Source organism: Aulonocara sp. 'chitande type north' Nkhata Bay, linkage group LG3 (genome assembly GCF_057382095.1).
Source record: "Aulonocara sp. 'chitande type north' Nkhata Bay isolate Kocher_YH1m ecotype deep benthic linkage group LG3, A_spYH_male_GT1.1, whole genome shotgun sequence".
NCBI classification, from domain to species: domain Eukaryota; kingdom Metazoa; phylum Chordata; class Actinopteri; order Cichliformes; family Cichlidae; genus Aulonocara; species Aulonocara sp. 'chitande type north' Nkhata Bay.
The window spans coordinates 4,601,401-4,625,680 of record NC_141346.1 but is presented as its reverse complement, the minus strand read 5'-3'; the positions used below and the strand labels follow the sequence as shown (position 1 = coordinate 4,625,680).

General features: G+C 44.4%; 1 protein-coding gene across 1 annotated transcript; it reads left to right on the top strand.

The window, feature by feature from the left end:
* Positions 1-18,888: 18,888 nt before the first annotated feature.
* LOC147333609 (neoverrucotoxin subunit alpha-like) lies at positions 18,889-23,209 on the top strand. Its single transcript, XM_086286320.1, has 3 exons — positions 18,889-19,036; positions 22,359-22,405; positions 22,550-23,209. The coding sequence occupies exons 1-3, from the start codon at positions 18,981-18,983 to the stop codon at positions 23,080-23,082; spliced, it is 636 nt and encodes a 211-aa protein (XP_086142446.1). The 5' UTR covers positions 18,889-18,980; the 3' UTR covers positions 23,083-23,209.
* The last annotated feature ends 1,071 nt before the right edge of the window (positions 23,210-24,280 follow it).

Genomic DNA, 24,280 nt, shown 5'->3' with positions numbered 1-24,280 from the left:
TTTTCATAATGGAAAATGTGAACAATGGCATCCTTGAAAGAGTGAGTTTTGTCCTTTAGAGAAACAGCTTAATCTTGTTCTCCCAAGGTGGCTCTTCTATTTCGCTCAACAAGGTCCACATCAGGTTTTGAGGAACCAGGGCACCCTGATGAGAAGTGGGCTATTGAAACAAGAAGGCATCGGTGGGTAGAGCTGTTCGATATAACGATATATACCGGATGATGGTATATAAACATCTATAGTTTCATTTTACGTTATCGTTTGTTTTGTGGTGTCACAAAATAAACGTTTACGGCAATATTGTTTTGATGGTCACTGTAGTGGCTATATTAATTTCTTAAAGTTCTCTCTTTCTCTTATATTTAATATAACCACACAACGGACGGACAAGTGCCTGTTTTTATGCGTTGTCGTTAGCAACAACAATGGTAAAAACATCACAAGTCTGCTTGTTTATTTTCCACAAACCTTTCACAATAAAGCTCAAGATCCTGTTGAGACTTTTCAAAATAAACTGAATGATGTGAAAAAGTATGCAGAGTATTTATGGCTGAGAAGCAAAAAAGAGCCGCCAGGTGCTAAAAAATAAACCTTAGACTCAAACGTTAGAACAGGCTTTTCCCCGCAGCACGCCGTGTAATAAATACTCAAAAAGAAAACGGCGGCCATCACAACCTACTGTATGTCTAAAAATGTATTGTTTCATGCATCAGACTTAACCTAAGAAATGAAAATGGGGCCTTGTTGGAATGCTACTATGCAAGTAACCCTGGCGGAAGGGGTTACATGAAAAGGATGAGGGACCTATGGAATCTTCTATACTTATCATCCAAGTTGACGGTGAAATGCGTAGCTCATAGTGATGGGATTTCCGGCTCTTTTTAGAGAACTGGCTATTTCGGCTCGGCTCACTAAAACTGGCTCTTCAGGTGGTTTTGTTGCTTTAATTGATTTATTATTAACAATAATATAAAATTATGCACAAAAGGAATTACTAATGTAAAAAAAAGTGGTTTTATTTATATATGTTTATGTATAAATATATGTGGTGGCCCCTAGAGACAATGCATGTACAAACTCCAAAACACATTTCTAGCGTGAACTGAACAGAGCTACCTAGATTACTTAAATTACTCGATTGAAAGCATATGTGTATTGTTTGTGTATTTATACACAGGCACTCATTTATATTCAAATAATTTAAAAAAAATGTTCATTTACCTGTTATTACCACACACCAAATCTGGTTGTTGCTAATTGCTGGCTTGTGTAGCCACTAGGTAAGAAAAGCTCAACACTGCGACTAGCATTCTGGAGCACTTCTGTTGTATTTTGTTTTGGAGTTTTTACGTGTTTTGGAGTTTTTACGTGTTTTGGAGTTTTTACGTGTTTTGGAGTTTTTACGTGTTTTGGAGTTTTTACGTGCTTCAGAGTTCGTATGTGTTTTGAAGTCTGTACGTCCTTTGTTTCTAGGGACCACCGTAAATATACTTTTATTTATTCACACCACATAAAATGTAATAAATAAATCATCTGCAACTGAAAATACAGGGAGTGCAGAATTATTAGGCAAGTTGTATTTTTGAGGAATAATTTTATTACTGAACAACAACCATGTTCTCAATGAACCCAAAAAACTCATTAATATCAAAGCTGAATGTTTTTGGAAGTAGTTTTTAGTTTGTTTTTGTTTTAGCTATTTTAGGGGGATATCTGTGTGTGCAGGTGACTATTACTGTGCATAATTATTTGGCAACTTAACAAAAAAACAAATATATACCCATTTCAATTATTTATTTTTACCAGTGAAACCAATATAACATCTCCACATTCACAAATATACATTTCTGACATTCAAAAACAAAACAAAAACAAATCAGCGACCAATATAGCCACCTTTCTTTGCAAGGACACTCAAAAGCCTGCCATCCATGGATTCTGTCAGTGTTTTGATCTGTTCACCATCAACATTGCGTGCAGCAGCAACCACAGCCTCCCAGACACTGTTCAGAGAGGTGTACTGTTTTCCCTCCTTGTAAATCTCACATTTGATGATGGACCACAGGTTCTCAATGGGGTTCAGATCAGGTGAACAAGGAGGCCATGTCATTAGTTTTTCTTCTTTTATACCCTTTCTTGCCAGCCACGCTGTGGAGTACTTGGACGCGTGTGATGGAGCATTGTCCTGCATGAAAATCATGTTTTTCTTGAAGGATGCAGACTTCTTCCTGTACCACTGCTTGAAGAAGATGTCTTCCAGAAACTGGCAGTAGGACTGGGAGTTGAGCTTGACTCCATCCTCAACCCGAAAAGGCCCCACAAGCTCATCTTTGATGATACCAGCCCAAACCAGTACTCCACCTCCACCTTGCTGGCATCTGAGTGGGACTGGAGCTCTCTGCCCTTTACCAATCCAGCCACGGGCCCATCCATCTGGCCCATCAAGACTCACTCTCCTTTCATCAGTCCATAAAACCTTAGGAAAACCAGTCTTGAGATATTTCTTGGCCCAGTCTTGACGTTTCAGCTTGTGTGTCTTGTTCAGTGGTGGTCGTCTTTCAGCCTTTCTTACCTTGGCCATGTCTCTGAGTATTGCACACCTTGTGCTTTTGGGCACTCCAGTGATGTTGCAGCTCTGAAATATGGCCAAACTGGTGGCATCTTGGCAGCTGCACGCTTGACTTTTCTCAGTTCATGGGCAGTTATTTTGCGCCTTGGTTTTTCCACACGCTTCTTGCGACCCTGTTGACTATTTTGAATGAAACGCTTGATTGTTCGATGATCACGCTTCAGAAGCTTTGCAATTTTGAGACTGCTGCATCCCTCTGCAAGATATCTCACTATTTTTGACTTTTCTGAGCCTGTCAAGTCCTTCTTTTGACTCATTTTGCCAAAAGAACGGACGTTGCCTAATAATTATGCACACCTGATATAGGGTGTTGATGTCATTAGACCACACCCCTTCTCATTACAGAGATACACATCACCTAATATGCTTAATTGGTAGTAGGCTTTCGAGCCTATACAGCTTGGAGTAAGACAACATCCATGAAGAGGATGATGTGGACAAAATACTCATTTGCCTAATAATTCTGCACTCCCTGTAGTTGTGGATGATGTTACGCCCCACTTAAAAACGAAGTGTTGACTGGAGTGAGGGGTAACACAAAGTGAAAGAGAACACATGAACTACTGGAGAATAGATGTCATTAAATGTGATTTATTGCCCAAAACTACTACAGTAAAAATAAACACAGGGAAGCTCTTTTCTTCAGGGTCTCCAAGGCCAAAACAACAAACAAAACACCCCCTTTAGCTAGAAATCAAACCAAGTACTCACTAACCAAAACAAAATACAATGGCTGAGCTCCCTGTCTAACCAAAAAAAAGGAGAAAACAGTTGAAACAAAAATGGCAGAGAACCCCTACCTGCTTCCACAATGATGAACTAATTAACACAATAAGGGCACACCTTTTCTTACAATAAAAGAAAGAACCAAAGTGTCACAGAGTTTAAGTTCTCACACACATACACACTAAGGCCCGCTGCCCAAAACACGATAGCTCACAGCTCTGGCAAAAATGGGGGAAGTGGCAGGGGTGTGGCAGTTTAGGATGGCAGACTATATGCCGTGGCTGACGAGCTGGAACACACCTCAGCTGTGGCTCATGAGGCAGACCTGCAACACAAGAAAAGGAGAAAAAAACCTCTTCCACAGAGGGAGAGCCACTAATGTGACGTCGTTGTCCCTGGCTCTCTTTCTCTCTTTCCCTTCCGCTCTGTTCCTGTGCTACTGCGAGTGTAACTACCGCACCTCCCGCCTCTTCCCAGCATAAAGCACAAGGCTCGTGTCCTGAGTAAAGAGGAAAAAAAGGGCGACAGAGAGGGTGAGAGAGAGAAAAAAACCACGGCTTGCGATAAGGAGCCGGCTCGCGTCGTTCACGTCAAAGATCCGGCTCTTGTAACAAGATGGCGGCGCGCACAGACACAGCGGCCCGGAGCTCCTACACTTTTGCACTTTTGGTGGTACTGTGTATTATTTCACACAGTCTGGGGTTACTTCAATACAACAGAGATGATCTACTACAACTAAGCCGTGGAGATCTTCAACTAACATCCGAGTATCTCATCCCCCCGGAGATCGTTAAGCAACCCCCGGGGCTACCCGCAACAGCAAGCCGCAGGAGGAGACGTTGCGAGCAGAGGCAGAAGAGAGGCAGGCGGGGAGGCCTGTGGGCACGGCTAAAGACTAGTCCGTTTAAACCACCACTCCTGATCATATTCCTCTCCAACGCCCGTTCAATCCGTTACAAACTGGATGAAATACGACTGCAGATCGCCACTCGACGGACTTTTAATAACTGCTCGTGCATGATTTTCACTGAAACCTGGCTGGACAGCGCCATTCCCGATGCGGCTATTGATCTAGCAGGCCGCACCGCCTATCGAGCCGACAGGTCTGCGGACTCAGGTAAGAAGACTGGCGGGGGGCTGTGCATCTATATTAACAACTTTTGGTGCACGAACGTCACGGTAACGGAAAGACTGTGCAGTACAGAGATAGAACTGTTGGTGTTAAAGTGCCGTCCATTCTATCTCCCTCGGGAATTTTCTGCCGTTTACATCTGCGCTGTTTACATTCCACCAGATGCTAATGCTAAGCTAGCGTTAGCACAATTGAGCAGCAGCATCAATAACAGCCTGGTAGCACACCCGGACAGTGTCTTTATTGCGGCTGGGGATTTTAACCACGCGGACCTGAAATCTGTACTTCACAATTTCCACCGTAATGTGAAGTGTGCTACCAGAGGAGATAGAACGTTGGACCAGGTGTACACCAACATGGCGAATGCGTACAGAGCCCAGGCTTATCCCCACCTGGGTCTGTCAGACCATCTCTCCCTTCTGCTACACCCAATATACACACAAAAGATCAAGAGCACTGGGATTACAACCAAAACCGTGAGAACATGGCCGCAGGATGCTATTCCGATACTTCAGGACTGTTTCCACTGCACAGACTGGGATGTATTCAAGGTGCAGGACACTGACAATCGTGTCGCATTGGACAGTTACACCTCCACTGTCTTGGACTACATCTGTTTCTGTGTGGACAATGTAACAACTTGGAAACGATTCCGTGTGTTCCCTAATAATCCACCCTGGATGACACACGGAGTTCAACAACTTATTCGAACGAGGAACAACGCTTTCAAATCCGGGGACCAGGAGGCATACAGTGCTGCCAGGGCCAACTTGAGAAGAGGCATCAAGACTGCCAAGCAGCAGCACAGGAGGCGTATCGAGGCCAGGTTTGAGAACAACACAAACCCAAGGCAGGTCTGGGAGGGCATCAGGGCTATCACGGACTACAAAAGGAGAACACCATCACCCTCAGCCAACAGTTCTACTCTGGCTGAGGATCTAAATCTCTTTTATGCCCGTTTTGATAGGGAGAACACCGACCCTGTCCTGCCCCCTCTCCACTCAACCGATCCTGCTCCAGTCCTGAGCACTCATGAGCTGAGGCGTGTGTTCCGGAGCATTAACACCAGGAAGGCAGCCGGGCCAGATGGAGTGCTGGGCCGGGTGCTAAAAGACTGTGCTGCGGACCTGGCGGACGTCTTCACCTCTATATATAACACCTCGTTGTCCTGTTCACTGGTACCATCCTGTTTCAAAGCAGCAACCATCGTTCCCATCCCAAAACAGTCAAATGTCACATGCCTGAACGATTTCAGACCTGTGGCACTCACCCCCATTCCCGCCAAATGCCTGGAGAGACTGGTTATTAAACACATCAGAGCTGCCTTTCCACCATCCCTGGACTCGCACCAGTTTGCATACAGGGAGAACCGGTCAACCGAGGATGCGATCGCCACAGTGCTGCACACATTACTGAAGCACTTGGAACACAGGAACACCTATGCACGGCTCCTCTTTGTAGACTACAGCTCGGCTTTTAATACCATCCGGCCATACAAACTCCGTCCCAAACTCCACCAACTGGGACTTAACTCCTCTCTGTGCAACTGGATTGTGGACTTCCTCACTAACCGTAGACAGAGTGTCAGAGTGGGTAAGAACACCTCTTCCACCCTTGTGGTCAACACCGGTGCCCCTCAGGGGTGTGTTCTGAGCCCTCTGCTATACACTCTCTTCACCCATGACTGTATTTCCTCCTGCGCGTCCAATCTCATTGTTAAGTTTGCAGATGACACTACAGTGCTCGGACTTATATCCAACAACGATGAGACAAACTATAGGACAGAGGTGCAACAACTAGAGTCATGGTGCCACGACAATAACTTGGTCTTAAACACCAAAAAGACCAAGGAGATCATTGTAGATTTCCGGAAGAAGGGTCATAACAACCATCTGCCTCTCTTCATTGGCAGTGAGGCGGTGGAGAGGGTGAGCAGTTTTAAATTCTTGGGGGTAACTGTGACCGAGGACCTGTCCTGGGGCAACCATATCACCTCAGTTGCACGGAAGGCCCAACAGCGCCTCTACTACCTGAGGAGACTGCGGAGCGCACACATTCCCAGATCTCTGATGTTGAACTTCTACAACTGTGCCATCAGCAGCGTTCTGACGTATGGATTTCTAGTGTGGTTCCCCAGCTGCACCAAGGCCGATCAGCAAGCACTCCAGCGGGTGGTGAAAGAAGCTGGCAGAATTATTGGAACAAGTCTGCCAGGGATCAGTAATATCTTCCCCACTCGCTGTCTGAGGAGGGTGCACAGTATCCTGCGGGACCAACATCACCCTGCGCGCCACCTTTTCCATCTGCTGCCCTCAGGGAGAAGGTACAGGTCTATACAGGCCAGAACATCCAGACTGGCCAACAGCCTGTATCCACAGGCTGTGAGGCTCCTGAACTCTCTGCCCCCCTCTCACGGACAATAACCATATCCAACTTCTTAATAGCAATGAACTGGTCTGCATTGGTGCATCATATCTTTATTCTCTTCCCCCTCCTGCCCCCCCCCCTCTTTCTTAAATAGATAACTATCATATCTGATATCATATCTCACAGTACAATAATATTGAATGGGTTGCATTGTTGTATTTTGTCATGTTTCTCAGGTCTTTGTCTGAATTTCTACGAACATTATTGCTAAGGATTGTCTTATTGCATTGGAGTCACACTGGGTTAAATATGTACACTTGGGTTTTAAGGGGTATTTATTTATTATTTTCTTCTTTTTTTGGGTTGTATGGAAGCCCCAAACGCAATTTCATTGTTCTTGACAATGACAATAAATAATACTACTACTACTACTAAGAGCCATTTCGTTCGCGACCGACATATCACTAGTAGCTCAGTGTTACAACATTCGAAAGAAGAGATTGGGTACCAAGCCTCAAGTGCAATGGAAGAAGGATCGTTGAGTGCAAGAGGAACTGGGAAACCTGGGTCCCCGTAGCTGGTTAGCAAGAATAAATGTACCCTCAGCAGATCTGCTAGATGATGTAAATGCAGCGCTATGGACGATACCTACAGCCACGATTACTGAGACTAACAAGCTGATCTACACTACAGCAGGAGTGATCAGTGAGATGCTTGGCTACAAGTTGAACAGCCATAAGAAGCAATACCCCCTATGGGGAAGGAGTCTGGAGACTAGTATCAAGGTAGCATGGATAGAGGTTAGCCAACTGTTGGAGCTGCAAAAAGGTGCGACAAAGACGGTATCCAAGATGTATAGCAAGCTGTCCATACCTGAGGCCTGCCTGAAAAACTGCCAAGCAACTACTCACAGCCTTGGCCAGCCGATTGAAGAGGTACACTTGGGAGAGAGAAGGCAGAAGGATAAACCAGCTGTTCTCCAGAGAACCAGCCAAGGTGTACTCTCAGTGGCAAGGGAACAATATGAAAACCACACACTGGAGACAGAGCAATATTGGAAGACAATATCGGAGAAGGATGCAACCCATAACGGCAATGCTCAGTGGCTAGTGGACCTAAGGGAAGGCTACAACGACCTCCCTGAAAAGGGTCCAGTAACCATCACAGTGGCAGACATCCAAGAACAGGTCTCCAGTATCAAGAATTGGACAGCATCAGACCTGACATGGTTCACACCTGGCTGAAGAAGGTGACTGCACTCCATGAGGATCTCGCAGCACAAATGAACCAGCTGCTAGATGTGAGTGAAGTTGGCCCCCCACCTTCTTCAAATCCAACAAAAGTGGTATCAAACGTTTGTGCTACGTTTGGATATTAATAAAAATTTCTAGAGGTCATCAGAGGTCAACCAGCCAACTACATTAATGGAATCAAACAAAATTGATGTCTGTGCTGCAAAAATTTTTGTTTGTGCTGCTAACATTTTAAAATTTTTAATAAAATAACGTCTTGATGCGTGCTTAATCATCCAGGTAAGTAAATCCCAAAAGGTTGATTCTGTTCATCTGGACATTTTCAGTTAGAGAAACGTTTCGTCACTCATCCAAGTGACTTCTTCAGTCTCAGCTGACTGCAGGTTTCCCCAACCTTATAAACACATGTGAGTGAAGTTGGCCCCCCCCTACCTTCTTCAAATCGAACAAAATTGATGTCAAACATTTGTCCTGCAAATTATTTTGTTTGTGCGGGTTATGTTTCCCTAATTTTATAAACAGTACATGTACAGTGAGAGAGAGATGTTACATCTGTCTTCACTTGAATCCCAGTTATAGAAGTGTTGGAGGTAGTTCATAAGAGATTACAGGATCACCCCAACCTCAGCAACAGGACCAGTCTCAGCACTGATCAGTTGTGTTTGCTTTTGGAATTGTGTCTTAATTCCACCTATTTTGCATAAGGGTCAGTACAGGCAGAAACCTAGGTGTGCCATGGGTTCCCACAGGCCCCTGGTCAAAGTCACCAAACCAGTTCGTAAGCAGGTACAGGTGTGGCCAGAAGGGTCCTCAGAGGCACTGCAAGACTGCTTTTCCACCACAGGCCGCCACACACGACAACACCACAGACTTTCAGGAATATACAGAAACTGTTACTGCCTACATCCCAAAATGCATTGATGATATCACAGAGACCAGGACTATCACTGTCCGGGCCAATCAGAAACCATGGCTCACAGGTCAGGTTTAAATGCTCCTAAGGTTGAAAAATGCAAGCCTTCAGAGCCGGGAATTAGGTGAGTCTAAGAACAGCAAGGGCAAACCTGTCACGTGACATCAACTACAGCAAAGCTTCAGCGACAGCAGAAATACTTGGAGGCAGTGGCAAGGAATACAAACCATCACAGACTACAAGCCCACTCTACAGACCGTGGTGACACAATCCCCAGACAGTGTGTGGAGATCCCTTGCCAAAATCAATACACTCAAAGCTCCAGATCCTGATAACATCCTTGGACGAGCACTGACGGACTATGCTGTGGAACTCACAAATGTCTTCACAGACATCTTTAACACATCACTAGGGTCAGGCCGTCGTTCCCACATGCCTCAAAGCCTCCACCATCATTACTGAACCCACGAAGTCATCTACCTCCTGCTTTAAGGACTACCGTCCTGTCAAACTCACCTCCATCATTATTAAGTTAAGTGCTTTGAACGGTTAGTCATGCATCAAATCAAATTACCACTTTCCCCCAACCTGGATCCATTTCAGTTCCCATATCGGTCAAAACGCTCAACTGATGATGGAATTTCAACTGCCCCTCACTCAGCCCTCACACATCTGAACACTAGAGACTCATATGTCAGAGTGCTGTTCATAGACTTCAGTTCAGCCTTCAGCATCATCATTCCACAGCAACTCATTCACAAACTGGATCTGCTGGGGATCAGCACCTTGCTGTATAACGGGCTGCTAGGTTTCTTGACAGGAAGACAGCATACAGTACGGGTTGGCAGCAACACCTCCAGCCCAAGAACACTAAATACGGGGGCTCCCCAGGGATGTGTGTTGAGCCCCCTTCTCTTCACTCTGCTGACCCACGATGAGATCTACTACAGGGGTGAAGTTAACCATCTGGCAGAGTGGTACAGCAACAACAACCTGTCCCTGAATGTGGAGAAGACCAACAGCAACTCTACTTCCTCTGCAAACTGAGAAGCACAAGAGATTCAACCCCCATTATGAGCACCTTTTACAGAGGCACAGTTGAGAGTATCGTCACCAGCTGCATCACTGTGTGGTATGACTCCTGCACTGGGTTCGGCAGGAAAAAATGACAACGGGTAGTGAGAGCAACCGAGAGCATTGTGGGGACCTCTCTTGCCTCCCTCCCCAGGAGATCTACTGCACCTGCCTCATCTGGAAGGTCCTCTCCATTACAGGTGACTCCACTCATCCCTTCAACAGCATCTTCAGTTTGCTGCCATCAGGAAGGATACTGAAGAGCCTCCGGGCCAGAACACGCAGACTGAGAGACAGCTTCGTCCATTGGGCTGTCAGGATGCTGACCATCTCTGAATCGAGAAGGGGGGCCCAAGGGTACATCTTTCGCCATCTTACAATGCTGTGATTGTAGCCAATCCCCACTTTCTGTGAATGGTACTCATGGCCATTGATCAGTAGGCTTTGATTAGTTGTCATTGATCAATGGTCATAAGAATTTGCATACTAACAGTCATGGAACTAACCCCCCAACACATTGTTCATTCAGTGGCGCTAGTTTCCTTCACTATGCAAATGTACTGTTTATAAGGTTGGGGAAACCTGCAGTCAGCTGAGACTGAAGAAGTCACTTGGATGAGTGACGAAACGTTTCTCTAACCGAAAATGTCCAGATGAAAAGAATCAACCTTTTGGGATTTACTTACAGTACCTGGATGATTAAGCACGCATCCAGACGTTATTTTATTAATATTTTTAAAATGATCGCGGCACACACAAAATGTTTTGCAGCACAAACCAGCACAAACATAGCACAACTGATTGACATCAATTTTGTTTGATTCCATTAATGTGGGGGGGGAGGGGGGGCTGGTTGACCTCTGATGACCTTTAGAAATTTTTATTAATATCTTTAAAATGATAGCAGCACAAACGAAACTTTTTGCAGCACACACCAGCACAAACGTAGCACAAACGTTTGACATCAATCTTGTTTGATTTGGGTAATGTAGGGGGGCTGGTTGACCTTTTGACCTTTACATTTTCATTAATATCTTTAAAACAAGCAGCACAAACAACAATTTTAGCAGCACAAACCAGCACAAACGTAGCACAAACGTTTGATACCACTTTTGTTGGATTTGAAGAAGGTGGGGGTGCCAATTTCACTTACATAGCTGCTAGTCGATGGGAGACATCCAGAATGGCTAACCAAAGGCCAGACAGTCCCGATCCTCAAGGACCAAAGAAGGGACTGGTCCCATCCAACTACCAATCAATAACCTGCCGTAATACCACGTGGAAGCTCCTGTCAGACATCAGTGTAGTCAGTGGTAACAAAGAGGGGGAAAGTAGTGGGAACTAAAGGGATCAAACTACCACTAAGCGACATTGCAGACATAGACAACAGTTACAAGGCAAATGGGAACCATGAAGAGGCTGCTAGAAAAACGGTAACCAACAAGTAGCTGCAGAGGGTCCTGGCAAGTCCTGAATAGTCAGCTGAACGGTAAGAACAAGATCCAGACTATCAACACCTACTTCCTGCTCGTTATCAGATACCCTGCTGGGATAATAAGATGGCCAAAGGAGGAGATAAAAGCCACTGACATCAAGACAAGAAAGCTCCTGACCATGCATGGAGGGTTTCACACCAAATGCAGCACCCTTAGGCTGTACATTAAGCAGAAGGAACAAGGCCAGGGACTGGTGAGTGTCAGCACCACAGTCCAGGATGAGGCAAAAAAAAAAAATGAGTACATCGGGAGAATGGCCCCAACTGACAACGTGCTCATTGAATACCTCAGGCAACAGAAACCAAAAAAGATGAGGAAGAGGAGGAAAATCCTGTAAGGACAAGGCACTGCATGGTATGTACAATTGGCAGATCAAGGAGATTGCTGACATCCAGAAATCCTACCAGTGGCTGGACTAAACACAGCACAGAGGCACCAGTTATCGCCACACAGGAACAAGCTCTGAGCACACGAGCCATAGAAGCTGGGGTATACCACACCAGGCAAGATTTTCACGATTCCGATTCCATTTTCGATTCTGTTTAACGATTCGATTCTATATCGATTCTCTTATCGATTCTCTTATCGATTCTTTTTAAAAAAGGAGAACACTAAGTTTGATTAGCTTAGAACTTTGTTTTTTATCTTCTCTTTGAACAAGATAGAAATTTAGGAGTAACATGGCCTTACAAACCCAGCAGTGAGATCTTAAGAGATCCGCAGCCTACAGCTCTTCAATGGGGTGTCACAGGGACCCCGGGAAAAAAAATTGTAAATGTAAAATAATAAAATAAATATTCGTCTGTAGCAATAACAAAGTATAACATAAATGATTCTATAGCAATTACACAAGAATATCCAGTAATATCCCTGCCTACAATTAAACACATTCACTTACCGAAAATCGGGGGCATCTGCTGTGGCAAACGGGTGCAAGGCTTTGACCACAAACTGCTCGGTGACATTCGTCTATCCTGGCTTGAAAGGAGACGCTACCGGTAGACTGCAGCGAGAATTGCCAAAGTCTGAGCCAGACTCTCTCTCATCATGGTCACTAAATGCACAGTAATGGCAGGTCTTGTAATAAGGCAGATTGCGCTAACATAATATGCACTGTTAGTTGATTATTTACCTGCCGCATTAACGGGAGAGGACGTGCAAACGTTACCGCTGCTGCTGGGTTGAGATTCACGAGTCCGGGGCGGAATTAAAAACACGACATTCATTTAAGGTTATCACGTGTTTTGTGAGCAAATGGTTTTGCATATTTGTAATGTTTCCTCCCTTAAATGAAACATCTACTTTTCAAGTATTGCAAGTTGCACTGTTGTCATCCGCTCTTGTAAAGTATAACCAAACTTTTGAGCGTTTCAGCCAACGCAACGTGGTGACGTCATTCGGGACGACTGCAGTGGTGGTCCTAGTCTGTTTGGTGCCCTGGGCGAACACTCCCTCTCTAACATAATGTATTGTTTGGAGTTTAGTCTGTTACTGTTGCTATTTTTACCATTTCTTCTTGGAGCAACTGTAACCCACATTATTTCCTTAGGGATTAATAAAGTATTCTGATTCTGATTGTTTCAGGATGACCTGCCATTATCCAATGACACATCTGCTTATCTGTATCTTTTGCTCGTTTCTCCTCCTCTTCTTTTCTCTTTTTTCTAAACCGAGCACCTGATGGCTTTGAACTTTTCTTGTCCATCTTCCATTGGTTTTAATTTTGCACTCCAGTATGAACACCAATCCTTCATCCTGAGGATCACCACAACATAATCTAACACACCTACACCTTAGTTCACAGATTCACTTTGTCTAGGGTGCATTTCTGAGATTTCACACAACCCAGGATTCAAATCATGAATACATAATGGGCTTGGATTTACATCATTATGAATGAAATGTGCTCTATTTGGAAGCAGTAGGGCCCCCTCCCCTTTCGACGGGTTGTGTGTGAGACTTTAAATCATCAAACTTTAAAATTTAAATTGTTATTGATCCCTTTACCCCCGAGTCCTAAAGTGTATATTTGTTTTCTTACTCTTCTTATATATATTGTTTGTTTACTTGCACTGCTCTAACTGGAGCCTCGTCGTCTCCTCTCTCTATATACTGGACTGTATGTAGCGGAGATGACAATAAAGTTTACTTTGACTTCAGCAGCGAGCAGGCGCACCGAGGGCTCTCGTGCTCACCTTTCGTGTATAGAATTTTGTCTGTATCATGATGTCTGGTGTTTTTGTTGGTTTGTTTTTTATTTTGTTTTATTTTGCGAGTTGGTTATTAGATGCTGCTCCAGCCGGTCAGAGAATCCCCCGCCGCCCCGCCCTCTCCTCCCTGGGCACACCTCGCAAACGGAGGGCGCCCTTACTCCCAGCAAATCAGAATCAGAATCAGAATCAGAAAGGGTTTTATTGCCAAATGTTGAGCAGGTTTACAACATTAGGAAATTGCTGCGGTGCTTCAGTGCAAACATACTGTCATAAATTGCGCTTAAATAGACATGAAAAAATAAAAGTAAGAATAAGAATTAAAAGTGCTACGTAGAAAGATATATGCATGAGATATACATGAGATATATACATGAGAATAAGAATTAAAAGTGCTACGTAGAAAGATATATACATGAGTGCAGGTGGTGATCAGTGCCAAACATGGAATGATGCAGTGACACAGCGTAGGGTCATGTGTTAGTGGTGGGAACAGTCGTACGTTTATTGTTCATGTGTCCAACAGCAGAGGGGAAGAAACTGTTCTTATGGCGAGAGGTTCTGGTGCGAATGGACCGGAGCCTCCTGCCTGAGGGGAGCAGGTCAAACAGACTGTGTCCAGGGTGAGAAGGGTCAGCTGAGATCCGGGCTGCACGCCCCAGTGTCCTGGAGGTGTACAGGTCCTGCAGAGATGGGAGTCTGCAGCCAATCACCTTCTCAGCAGAGCGCACAACACGCTGCAGTCTCTGTTTGTCCCTGATAGTGGCTCCAGCGTACCACACGGTGATTGAGGAGGTGAGGATGGACTCGATGATTGCAGTGTAGAATTGCATCATCGTCCGTGTTGGCAGGTTGAATTTCTTCAGCTGCCTCAGGAAGTACATCCTCTGCTGGGCTTTCTTGATGACGGAGGTGATGGTGGGCTCCCACTTCAGGTCCTGGGTGATGGTGGTACCCAGGAAGCGGAATGAGTCCACAGAGGTGATGGGGGTGTCAGTCAGGATGATGGGGGGGAGTGGAGCTGTGTGCTTCCTGAAGTCCACAATAATCTCCACTGTCTTCTGGGCATTCAGCACCAGGTTGTTGTGGCTGCACCAGGACACCAGACGTTCAACCTCCCTCCTGTAGGCAGACTCGTCCCCGTCCGAGATGAGTCCAATAACGGTGGTGTCATCTGCAAACTTTATTATCTTGACAGACTGGTGGGTGGAGGTGCAGCAGTTGGTGTACAGGGAGAAGAGCAGAGGAGAAAGAACACAGCCCTGAGGGGAGCCGGTGCTGATGGTCCGGGAGTCCGAGACATTCTTTCCCAGCCTCACATGCTGCTTCCTGTCCGTCAGGAAGTCAGTGATCCACCGGCAGATGGGATCAGGCACATTCATCTGGGAAAGCTTGCCTCGGAGATGGTCTGGAAGGATGGTGTTGAAGGCAGAGCTGAAGTCCACAAACAGGATCCTGGCGTAGGTTCCTGGGGAGTCCAGATGCTGCAGGATGAAGTGTAGGGCCATGTTGATGGCGTCATCTACAGACCTGTTGGCTCTATATGCAAACTGCAGGGGGTCCAGGAGGGGGGCCGTGAGGGTCTTGAGATGGGAGAGAACCAGGCGCTCAAATGACTTCATGACCACAGATGTCAGAGCCACGGGTCTATAGTCATTTAGTCCAGTGATCCTAGGTTTCTTGGGGACAGGGATTATGGTAGAGGACTTGAAGCAGGCAGGCACATGACATGCCTGCAGTGAGGAGTTGAAAATGCCAGAAAACACTGGGGCCAGCTCGTTTGCACAGTGTCTGAGGGTGGCAGGAGACACACCGTCTGGGCCGGGAGCTTTCCGAGCATTCAGACTCCTAAACTGCTTCCTCACATCTGCTTCATGAATATGAAGAGTTGTGGTCGGAGGAGGTGGTGTGAAATCCTCTTTTGTGTGGGGTGAGGGGGCGGGTGTTGTAGGTGAACAGTTTGAAGGTGGTGATGGCTCTATGGAGGGGGGAGAGGTGGGGGAATGAGTGTCCAAAGTGCCTCTATTGTTGGGGCCGTTGGAGGTGTGAAGGCTGCCTGATGGCTCGTCAAAACGGCAGTAGAAGTCGTTAAGGGTGTTGGCCAAGAGCAAGTCATCAGTGGAGTGGGGGGTTTTAGGCTTGTAGTTTGTGATATTCCTAAAACCTTTCCACACAGAGGCCGAGTCATTCTCTGAGATCTGCTGCTGCATCTTCTCAGAGTGCTGATGTTTAGCAATGTCCACTTCTTTAGTGAACCTGTACTTGGCCTCTCTGTAGCAGTCCCTGTCTCCGCTTCTGAACGCCTTTCTCTTTTCCAGCCACAGCTTTTTGAGTTTAGGAGTAAACCAGGGTTTGTCATTGTTATAACTCACCCTGGTGCGTGATGGCACAATGCTGTCCTCACAGAAGTGGATATAGGAGGTGACAGTGTCCGTAAACTCGTCCAAGCTGTTAGAAGCAGCCTTCATTGTGTCCCAGTCTGTAGACTCCAAACACGTGCGAAGCTCCTCCACAGCCTCGTTGCTCCACAGTTTTTTAGTCCTCACGACAGGTTTGGAGAGCTTCAGCCTCTGTCTGTACGCGGGGATTAGGTGGATCATGACGTGGTCAGAAAGTCCGAGTGAAGCGCGGGGCACCGCGCGATAGGCCCCGCTGATCGTGCTGTAGCAGTGGTCTAATGTCCTCTCCTCTCTGGTCGGGCATTTAATATACTGCTTATATTTCGGAAGCTCATGGCTCAGATTGGCTTTGTTAAAGTCCCCAAGAGCAATGATGAGAGAGTCCGGGAATGTCCGCTCCATGTGCAGTATCTGCTCCGCGAGTGCGCACTGAGCTGCCTGCGCATCCGCGTCTGGCGGGATGTAAACAGCGGCCAGGATGAATGAAGCAAACTCCCGCGGAGAATAAAACGGTTTGCAGTGAATAAATGGGCGATAGAAAACCGATTGGTGCCTATGCCATTCCCAATATGCGCTGGCTGACATTGGGGCAGCATGAGTACGAGCATTTTTTTTTTTTGCCAATGCCAATGCCTGTGATCCCACCCCCCACCATGATGCCGCCCCGGGCAACCGCCTGTGTCGCCCGTATCTAAAACCACTACTGGGCGACTGGAATCGATAAGGGAATCATTTGCAAAAACGGCAAACAATTCCAGGGAATTGAAACAGTGGGAACCGGTTCTCAACAAGAACCGGGTTTCGATACCCATCCCTAGGCAACACCCTAGGTGTCACTGTTCTGGGTCCTTGTGACCCAGCAGTTTTGAGTCTTTTGTATTTTATATTATGGCTTCTGTTAGGAAATAAATATATATTCTTAGTGCTTATTTTCTGATTATATTGTTTTATGTAGGCCAGTATACTAAAGCAGGCCATCTTTCAGTCATATAGTATGTGAAAGGTCATAGATTGCTGAGTGAGACAGGAAACTGTGCAGAACGCTTTGTGCAGAGCTGCAAAGGAACAGGATGCAGACAGAAAAGAGGAAGTAGGCAGAGTGAAGCGCAGAAGTTGTTTTGATCGAAACTGTGTGTGACGTATAACTGACTATGTTATACACATCCAGCTTAATGCTTCAGATCTGCAAGTGGCTTAGCCTCGTGCACATCCCTTTCCGGAAAGTAATGATTGAATAAAATAATTATACATACTTTGCATACTCTCACTCCGCATTTTCTCTGTCCAGTAAAAGAATAAAAAGAAGAGGATTCAATACTTCTGTTCTGAGTTCTTTGTTGTGCTGTTTTGATCATTATAGATAGTCTTATTACGCTAGGTTTGATTATGGCTATTATCTACATTATAGAAAGTAACAAAAATAAAGAAAACACATTAAATGAAGTGTGTCCAAACCTGGCTGGTAGTATATATTTTAGAGCTGAAATTAGCTAAAATGAGAAAACCACACAGAATTATGTAATGATGATATGATAATGATTTTCACTCCATCTATTCTTGATGTTAATGAATTCAGCGGTAAAATAAAAACTTAAATTCAGCAGATTGATGTTTTTTTCTGCAGCACTTATCTTGTCTTATTAGCATCAATTGTACTCATCTATGAGTCTTTATGATCTGAGGCACCATTTCATCTGTAAAACATGCTCCATCAATCCAATAGTGCATATGCTCAATTTTTTTCTTCCTTCTCCTTTGTGTATGCTTTGTTCCTTTATGTCAGTGCTGTTTGTTTCCCACCTAAGAAGCCAGTCCATTTGGGAGTAATGGGAGACAAGGACATGCAATGTTTGTCACTTATGTCAACCATACTTCACAATTTGGTTTGGATCACAGTTTTTTTCCTGGAATAAGTCTCGGCACAAGCTTTCATTACTCAAATTCTGACCAAGGATCTCCCTTTAGTTAGCCATCTTACTTCTGTGTGTAAGAGAAGGCATTTGTGCTTTGCATCCATCTCATCACAAAGCCGCTTGAATAGACCTGAGTTTAGGGCATTCGCTTTGATGTAGTTAATGACTTTAATGACACTGTTTATTGTGTTTTTAGGTTCAAGTAACATTTTTTGGATAATCACAATTTCCCTGTAAATGACAGTGCATAGACTTGCAGTCAAGTGCAAACTCCACTCAGCTCTCTGTGTATATGCAGACCAAGAGAAACCAATCCAGTTTTTCTGATATGTAACCATTCAGAATTTTGAATAGTTCTACACCACTGGTTTTGCTTGGTAGTGACAGCGCAAAAAAAAAATGTTGTCATGCACACATATATCTTTCACATACAAGTAGTATTAGCCGTCAAGTTCAGTAGACTCATTAACCTGAATTATGTACCTCTTCAACAACTGTGTCTTAGTGTCCCCTGCTATATCTTCAATTTGCCTGGTGATGGTATGAGCCAAAGGTGGAACCTACATATTTTTTTCCTTTTTTTAACAGCAGTCTCTCCTAGAAAGTTGAATCGTGACCTCGATTTGTAGGGTGCTCCCTTACACTCTTAAGAAACGTGAGATGACTGATGGGAATCATCACTTATATGCTGCTTAATTCAATTGAAAGGATGCAAATAGATTGAATTGTTGCTGTTTTTTTTGTATGTAGTCTGTCAGGCTGTCTGATCACAGAGGAAGGCTGTACTTGTTTGGCATCAGCTCTGAGTGCCAACCCTTCCCATCTGAGAGAGCTGGACCTGAGCTACAATCAACCAGGGGGCTCAGGAATGGAGCTGCTGTCAGCTGGTCTGAGGGATTTAGGGTGGAGACTGGACACTCTCAGGTATGGATCTGTGCTCTTTTTCAGTCCAGTTTTATCCAACCACTGATAGGATTTCTGGATGTGCGAGGAAGTGTCTATCTGCCAGTGGTACATATCGTGCAGGGGCCTCTCCTTACATGATGGTTCCTCCTCTTGCTTCTCTTTCTTGGGTTTCTGCTGCATGAAATATTCACTGGGCATTGGGTTGTCATGGCCATCATTCTCTTGTATGTATTTACCATCTCTTGACTCAGTGGTTTTAGCTAATTATAGGCTAAACTCCAGCCTTCCTTTCATATCAAAAATTCTTGAAAGAGTAGCTGTCAAACAAGTCCTCTGGAGAGGAAGGTCTTATTTGAAGAGTTTTAGTCAGCTTTCATAGAAACCGCTTTAGTGAAGGTTAGAAATGATCTTTCTGAACTTGAATTAAAAGCCAAAGTGAAAAAGTGAGCATTAAGATGTGATTTAAAAGACTGAATAGACTTTGAAGTCAAATATCCTCTGGCAGATTATTCCAGTGTCTGAGTGATACTACTGTAAATGCCAGATCTCCTCTATGCTTCAATTGAGACCTTGGTTGTACTAAGAACATCTGGTTAGACAATATCAGTGCTTTTTTGGGGTCATCCATGTTGAGGAGTTGGCTTAAATAACTGGGTGCCATATTATTTGTAACTTTAAAAGTAAGTAAACTAATATTAAAATTAATATGATATTTGACATGGAGCCAGAACTAAAGTGATGTGTGCATTCTAACACCCGATAAAGACGTGCAGCAGCATTTTGGACTAACTGTGAGCAATGAAGAGAAATAGAGAGAATCTCAGTAATCCAGACTGGAAGTGATGAAGGCATGAATTTGTGTTTCTTGATCTCTTCGAGAAAGATAAGGCTTTGATTGGCAATTTCGCGTAACCTGGTTTTCACTACAGTGGATGCTTGCTTCTCTAATTTAAAATAGTTATCTAAAACACTCCGAGATTCCTTATAGTGTGAGAAAGATGAGAAGTAAGCAGACCGAGGGTATCAGTTAACTTATCCAAAGGGACTTGACTTCCAATAACCTTAACTTCAGGCCCCCAGGAGGCATCCTTCTCTAGATCATCTCTAGATGAGGCATCCTTCTCTAGATCAGCAGCGGCTCTACTCTTAGCATTTCTCAAATGGCTGAGCTTCTCACCCACTTGGCTAAGCCTAGAAGCCTAGAATTTCTGTCCATAAAAATTATGAACAGAATTGATGACAAAGGGAAGCTCTGGCGAAGTCCACCACCCACCAAGAACAAGTCCAACTTATTGCCGGCTATGCAGACCAAGCTCTTACAATGGTGTATAAGGATTCTGGCCCGTAGTGATGGGCCAGACACCCCATATTCCCGGAGCACCTCCCACAGGACCCACCAAGGGACATGGTCGAATACCTTCTTCAAGTTCTCTAAACTCCTATGTACCCTAAAGTATTCTTGAGATGATGAAGAGCTGATCCAGTGTTCCACGACCAGGACGACAACTGCATTGTTCCTCCTGTATCCGAGGTTCAACTAACGGATGGACTCTCCTCACCAGCACCCTGGCATTGACCTTCCCAAAGAGTTTCATAACCAGCTTGTTTGGTTAGTTGTGACTTACAGCTAACGTAAACAGTGGCGTGTCTAGAAAACTTTTGTTGGGGGGGGGGGGCAGGTAGGGGCACAGATTTGGAAAGGTGGCAGATGTTATTGGCAGATAATGCTAAAAACAATTCTACCAACTGTTAACCATAATTCAATAACCCTATAAACCTAATAACCAAATGCGCTTTTAACTCTTATTAGAATGAGATTTTAACCACTACGGTGCAAAGTTTTTAGATACTGCGTTGATAAAGTACAAGAGATACAATCAGTCAGTGTTCAGCAGATAAGGACATCAATATTTGCATAGTATTTTTACTGACATGTAGTGCACATATGTCCATCCATCCATCCATCTTCATCCGCTTTATCTGAGGCCGGGTCGCGGGGGCAGCAGCCTAAGCAAAGAGGTCCAGACCTCCCTCTCCCCAGCCACCTCCTCCAGCTTGTCCGGGGGAATACCAAGGCGTTCCCAGGCCAGCCGAGAGATATAATCTCTCCAGCGTGTCCTGGGTCTGCCCCGGGGCCTCCTCCCCATATGTTTTGGGCAAAAACATTTTTAACATACAATTGGCAAACTAGCCAATGCCAATGCAAAACCAATGCCTATTAAAAAAAGAAGATAATCTTCTCACAAACTGGTGTTTGATTTTGAAACAGGAAAAAAGTGGGGAAACGAATGAAAAGACTAACATTTGAATGAAACCTGAAAGCAAGTAAATACTTTCTATGCTGCCTTATGGTAAACTTTGGTAATATTGATCAAGAACAACACTGGCTGATGATGAAATACAGTCAGCTGGCATGGTGACACTGCCAGTATTAACCTGCAGGGCTGGACTGGGACAAAAAATTGGGCATTTTGACTACAGACCGGCCCACCAGGTATTAAAGCCATAAAGTCTTTGAATGAAAACTATGGGTTCAAAATGTGGTCATAAATATTTTGTACTTGTAAATCAGTTTTGTATGTGTAAAAAGAATGTGTGTGTGTGTAAAAAAGATTTGTGTGTGGACTTAGCAAAAAAAAAACCCTGCAAGTTACAAGTACGAATCTTGACCCTATTTTTCTTCCTCTCATCTGATTGGTCAATGTCATGTCAATCACAAATGTAACAATCCAATCAGAGAACAGATGGGTTTGGCTGTCGGAGGGGCACTTTTTTTGAACATAACTTTCGCCGAAAAAATGTTTTCTGCGGTGCCGTCTTTCGTGCTTGGCTCTCCTACCTTTGCTAACATGATGCTCATAGTGCAGAAGCCAGTGCTACATTCACTTAAAATTTAGTTTTTCTCTTTAGGGCCTTTATGAGCCTATACTGGTGGTTTTTAAAGTCATTTTTGGCTTTTCTGTATAGTTTCTGGCATGCTTAGAACTCAAATTTCACTGTGGAAATAGTCTATGTTGATGCACAAGCTGTTTTTTGTTGTTGATAAGCTCTGGTGGACAGCAAATGCAGGCCAGTTTCCTCCCCAGCTTAACATAAGAGGAATATTAAGATAATGAAGGTCAGAGTTTGAATCATTCATATTTCATTCAATACAGCTGTGTACAGGCAGATACAGGATCAATCCAACTTATCAGCAGTTTGATCCACATATGGATTGAAGTGTATTTGTGAAAATGTTGGACTGTTCCTTTATCAATGTCTAACAGTATGTATATGAGAGCCATGTAATGTCCATGTATGCATGCTGACTGTGCTGGTCTGACCCCCCTCCTCCTTTCAGGGTGGAGCCTGCTGGAGAACGATGGTTGAGACCAGGTCTGAGGAAGTGTAAGTGTGTTTTTAATGGGATTCATGAAAACAAAGCAGCACACATTCACATCTCTGATGTCAGGAGTCATCATCAAAGTGTCGATCAATGAACAGATGATGGATCAATAACTGCAGCTGGATTGTGTTTGTTCTCTCCATCAGATTCCTGCCAACTCACAATCGACACAAACACAGTGCACACAAAACTCCAACTGTCTGACAACAACAGGAAGGTGACACATGTGGAGGAGATTCAGTCATATCCTGATCATCCAGACAGATTTGATGGCTGTTACCAGCTGCTGTGTAGAACTGGTCTGACTGGTCGCTGTTACTGGGAGGTCGAGTGGAGAGGAAGAGTTTTTATATCAGTGAGTTACAGAAGAATTGGATGGAAAGGAGACAGTGATTACTGTGCGTTTGGATGGAATGATCAGTCATGGAGTCTTTCATGCTATGATGGTCGTCCTGATTCCGTCTATCATAACCAGACATCAGAATCTGTCTCCTCCTCCACCTCCTCCTCTGTCTCTAACAGAGTGGCAGTGTATGTGGACTGTCCTGCTGGCACTCTGTCCTTCTACAGAGTCTCCTCTGACACTCTGATCCACCTCCACACCTTCAACACCACATTCACTGAACCTCTTTATCCTGGGTTTGGACTGTGGTTTGGTTCCTCAGTGACACTGTGCTGAGTTGAGTGTAAAGAGTGTCTCCCTGTTAGAGAAACACTCCAAGGAACTGAGAATCGAGATCTTGAAAGCAAAACAGAGCTACAAAAACCTTCTTGAAAGCAAATTTGCTGCAACAAATATTGGGTCTGCTTGGACTTGTATGAAAACCACAGCAGGGTTTCAAAATCCCCAGAGCAGCAGTCAGATCATTTTAGATGGTTTTAATTCAGACAGAGATTTTGCAAACGCTTTAAATATGTTTTATGCTCATTTTAGTTCTTCTGATTTCAGCGAGGATATTTTGGAAGTGAAACAGAAACTGAGAGATACTCAGCACTTTATCATTGACCTCAGCGATGTCAAAAAGGCCTTTCATACAGTCAATGTGAACAAGAGCCAGGGTCCTGATAATATTAGTGGCTGCCTAATTAAATCTTGTGCTGATGAACTCAGTCCTATATTTCAGGTTATTTTTGATAAATCCTTGCAAACACAACATGTGCCCACTCTTTGGAAAGAAGCAGTCGTGGTTCCTGTCCCTAAATCTAAACGACTTCAGGCCTGTTGCCTCACTTCAGTTGTCATGAAAGTCTTTGAAAAAATCCTCAGAAATGTGATTATGAAAGAAACTGAACATCAACTGGATCCAATGCAGTTTGCATACAGGCCCAACAGAGGAGTGGAGGACGCACTTTTGACTTTACTAAATCTGATTCTTAAACATGTAGAGAGTAAAGGGACTTTTGCAAGACTTCTTTTCATTGCTTTTTCTTCGGCTTGTAATACAATACAGCCCCATATTTTAATTAAAATACTTTTTAGAACAGTTTGAAATCAGGAAAAACCTGGTGTGCTGGATTTTAGATCTTTTAACTGACAGGTCACAAAAAGTGAGAATAAATGGGGTTCTGTCTGACCCAGTGTTCTCCTCCACAGGTTCTCCTCAAGGCTGCGTCCTATCGCCCTTATTATTCACTCTCTATACAAACATGTGTCAGAGCAGATATGAAAACAGGGCCATCATTAAATATGCAGATGACTCTGTTATTGTCAGCTTTCTGAAAGAGGGTGAAATTAACCACGGCCCAGTCATTGATGACTTTGTTCAGTGGTGGGAGGAGTCTTATCTCCAGCTGAACATATCTAAAACAAAAGACATGGTTGTTGATTTTAGGAAACAACAAAATGGGCACGGAGTCACTTTAATTAAAGGTCAGAA

Coding starts and splice junctions, on each gene's coding strand:
- LOC147333609 (XM_086286320.1), top strand. CDS start 18,981: ATGGAGCTGCTGTCAGCTGGTCTGAGGGATTTAGGGTGGAGACTGGAC. Junction 19,037..22,358: donor TGGAGACTGGACACTCTCAG/GTATGGATCTGT, acceptor TCCTCCTTTCAG/GGTGGAGCCTGCTGGAGAAC. Junction 22,406..22,549: donor GAGACCAGGTCTGAGGAAGT/GTAAGTGTGTTT, acceptor TCTCTCCATCAG/ATTCCTGCCAACTCACAATC.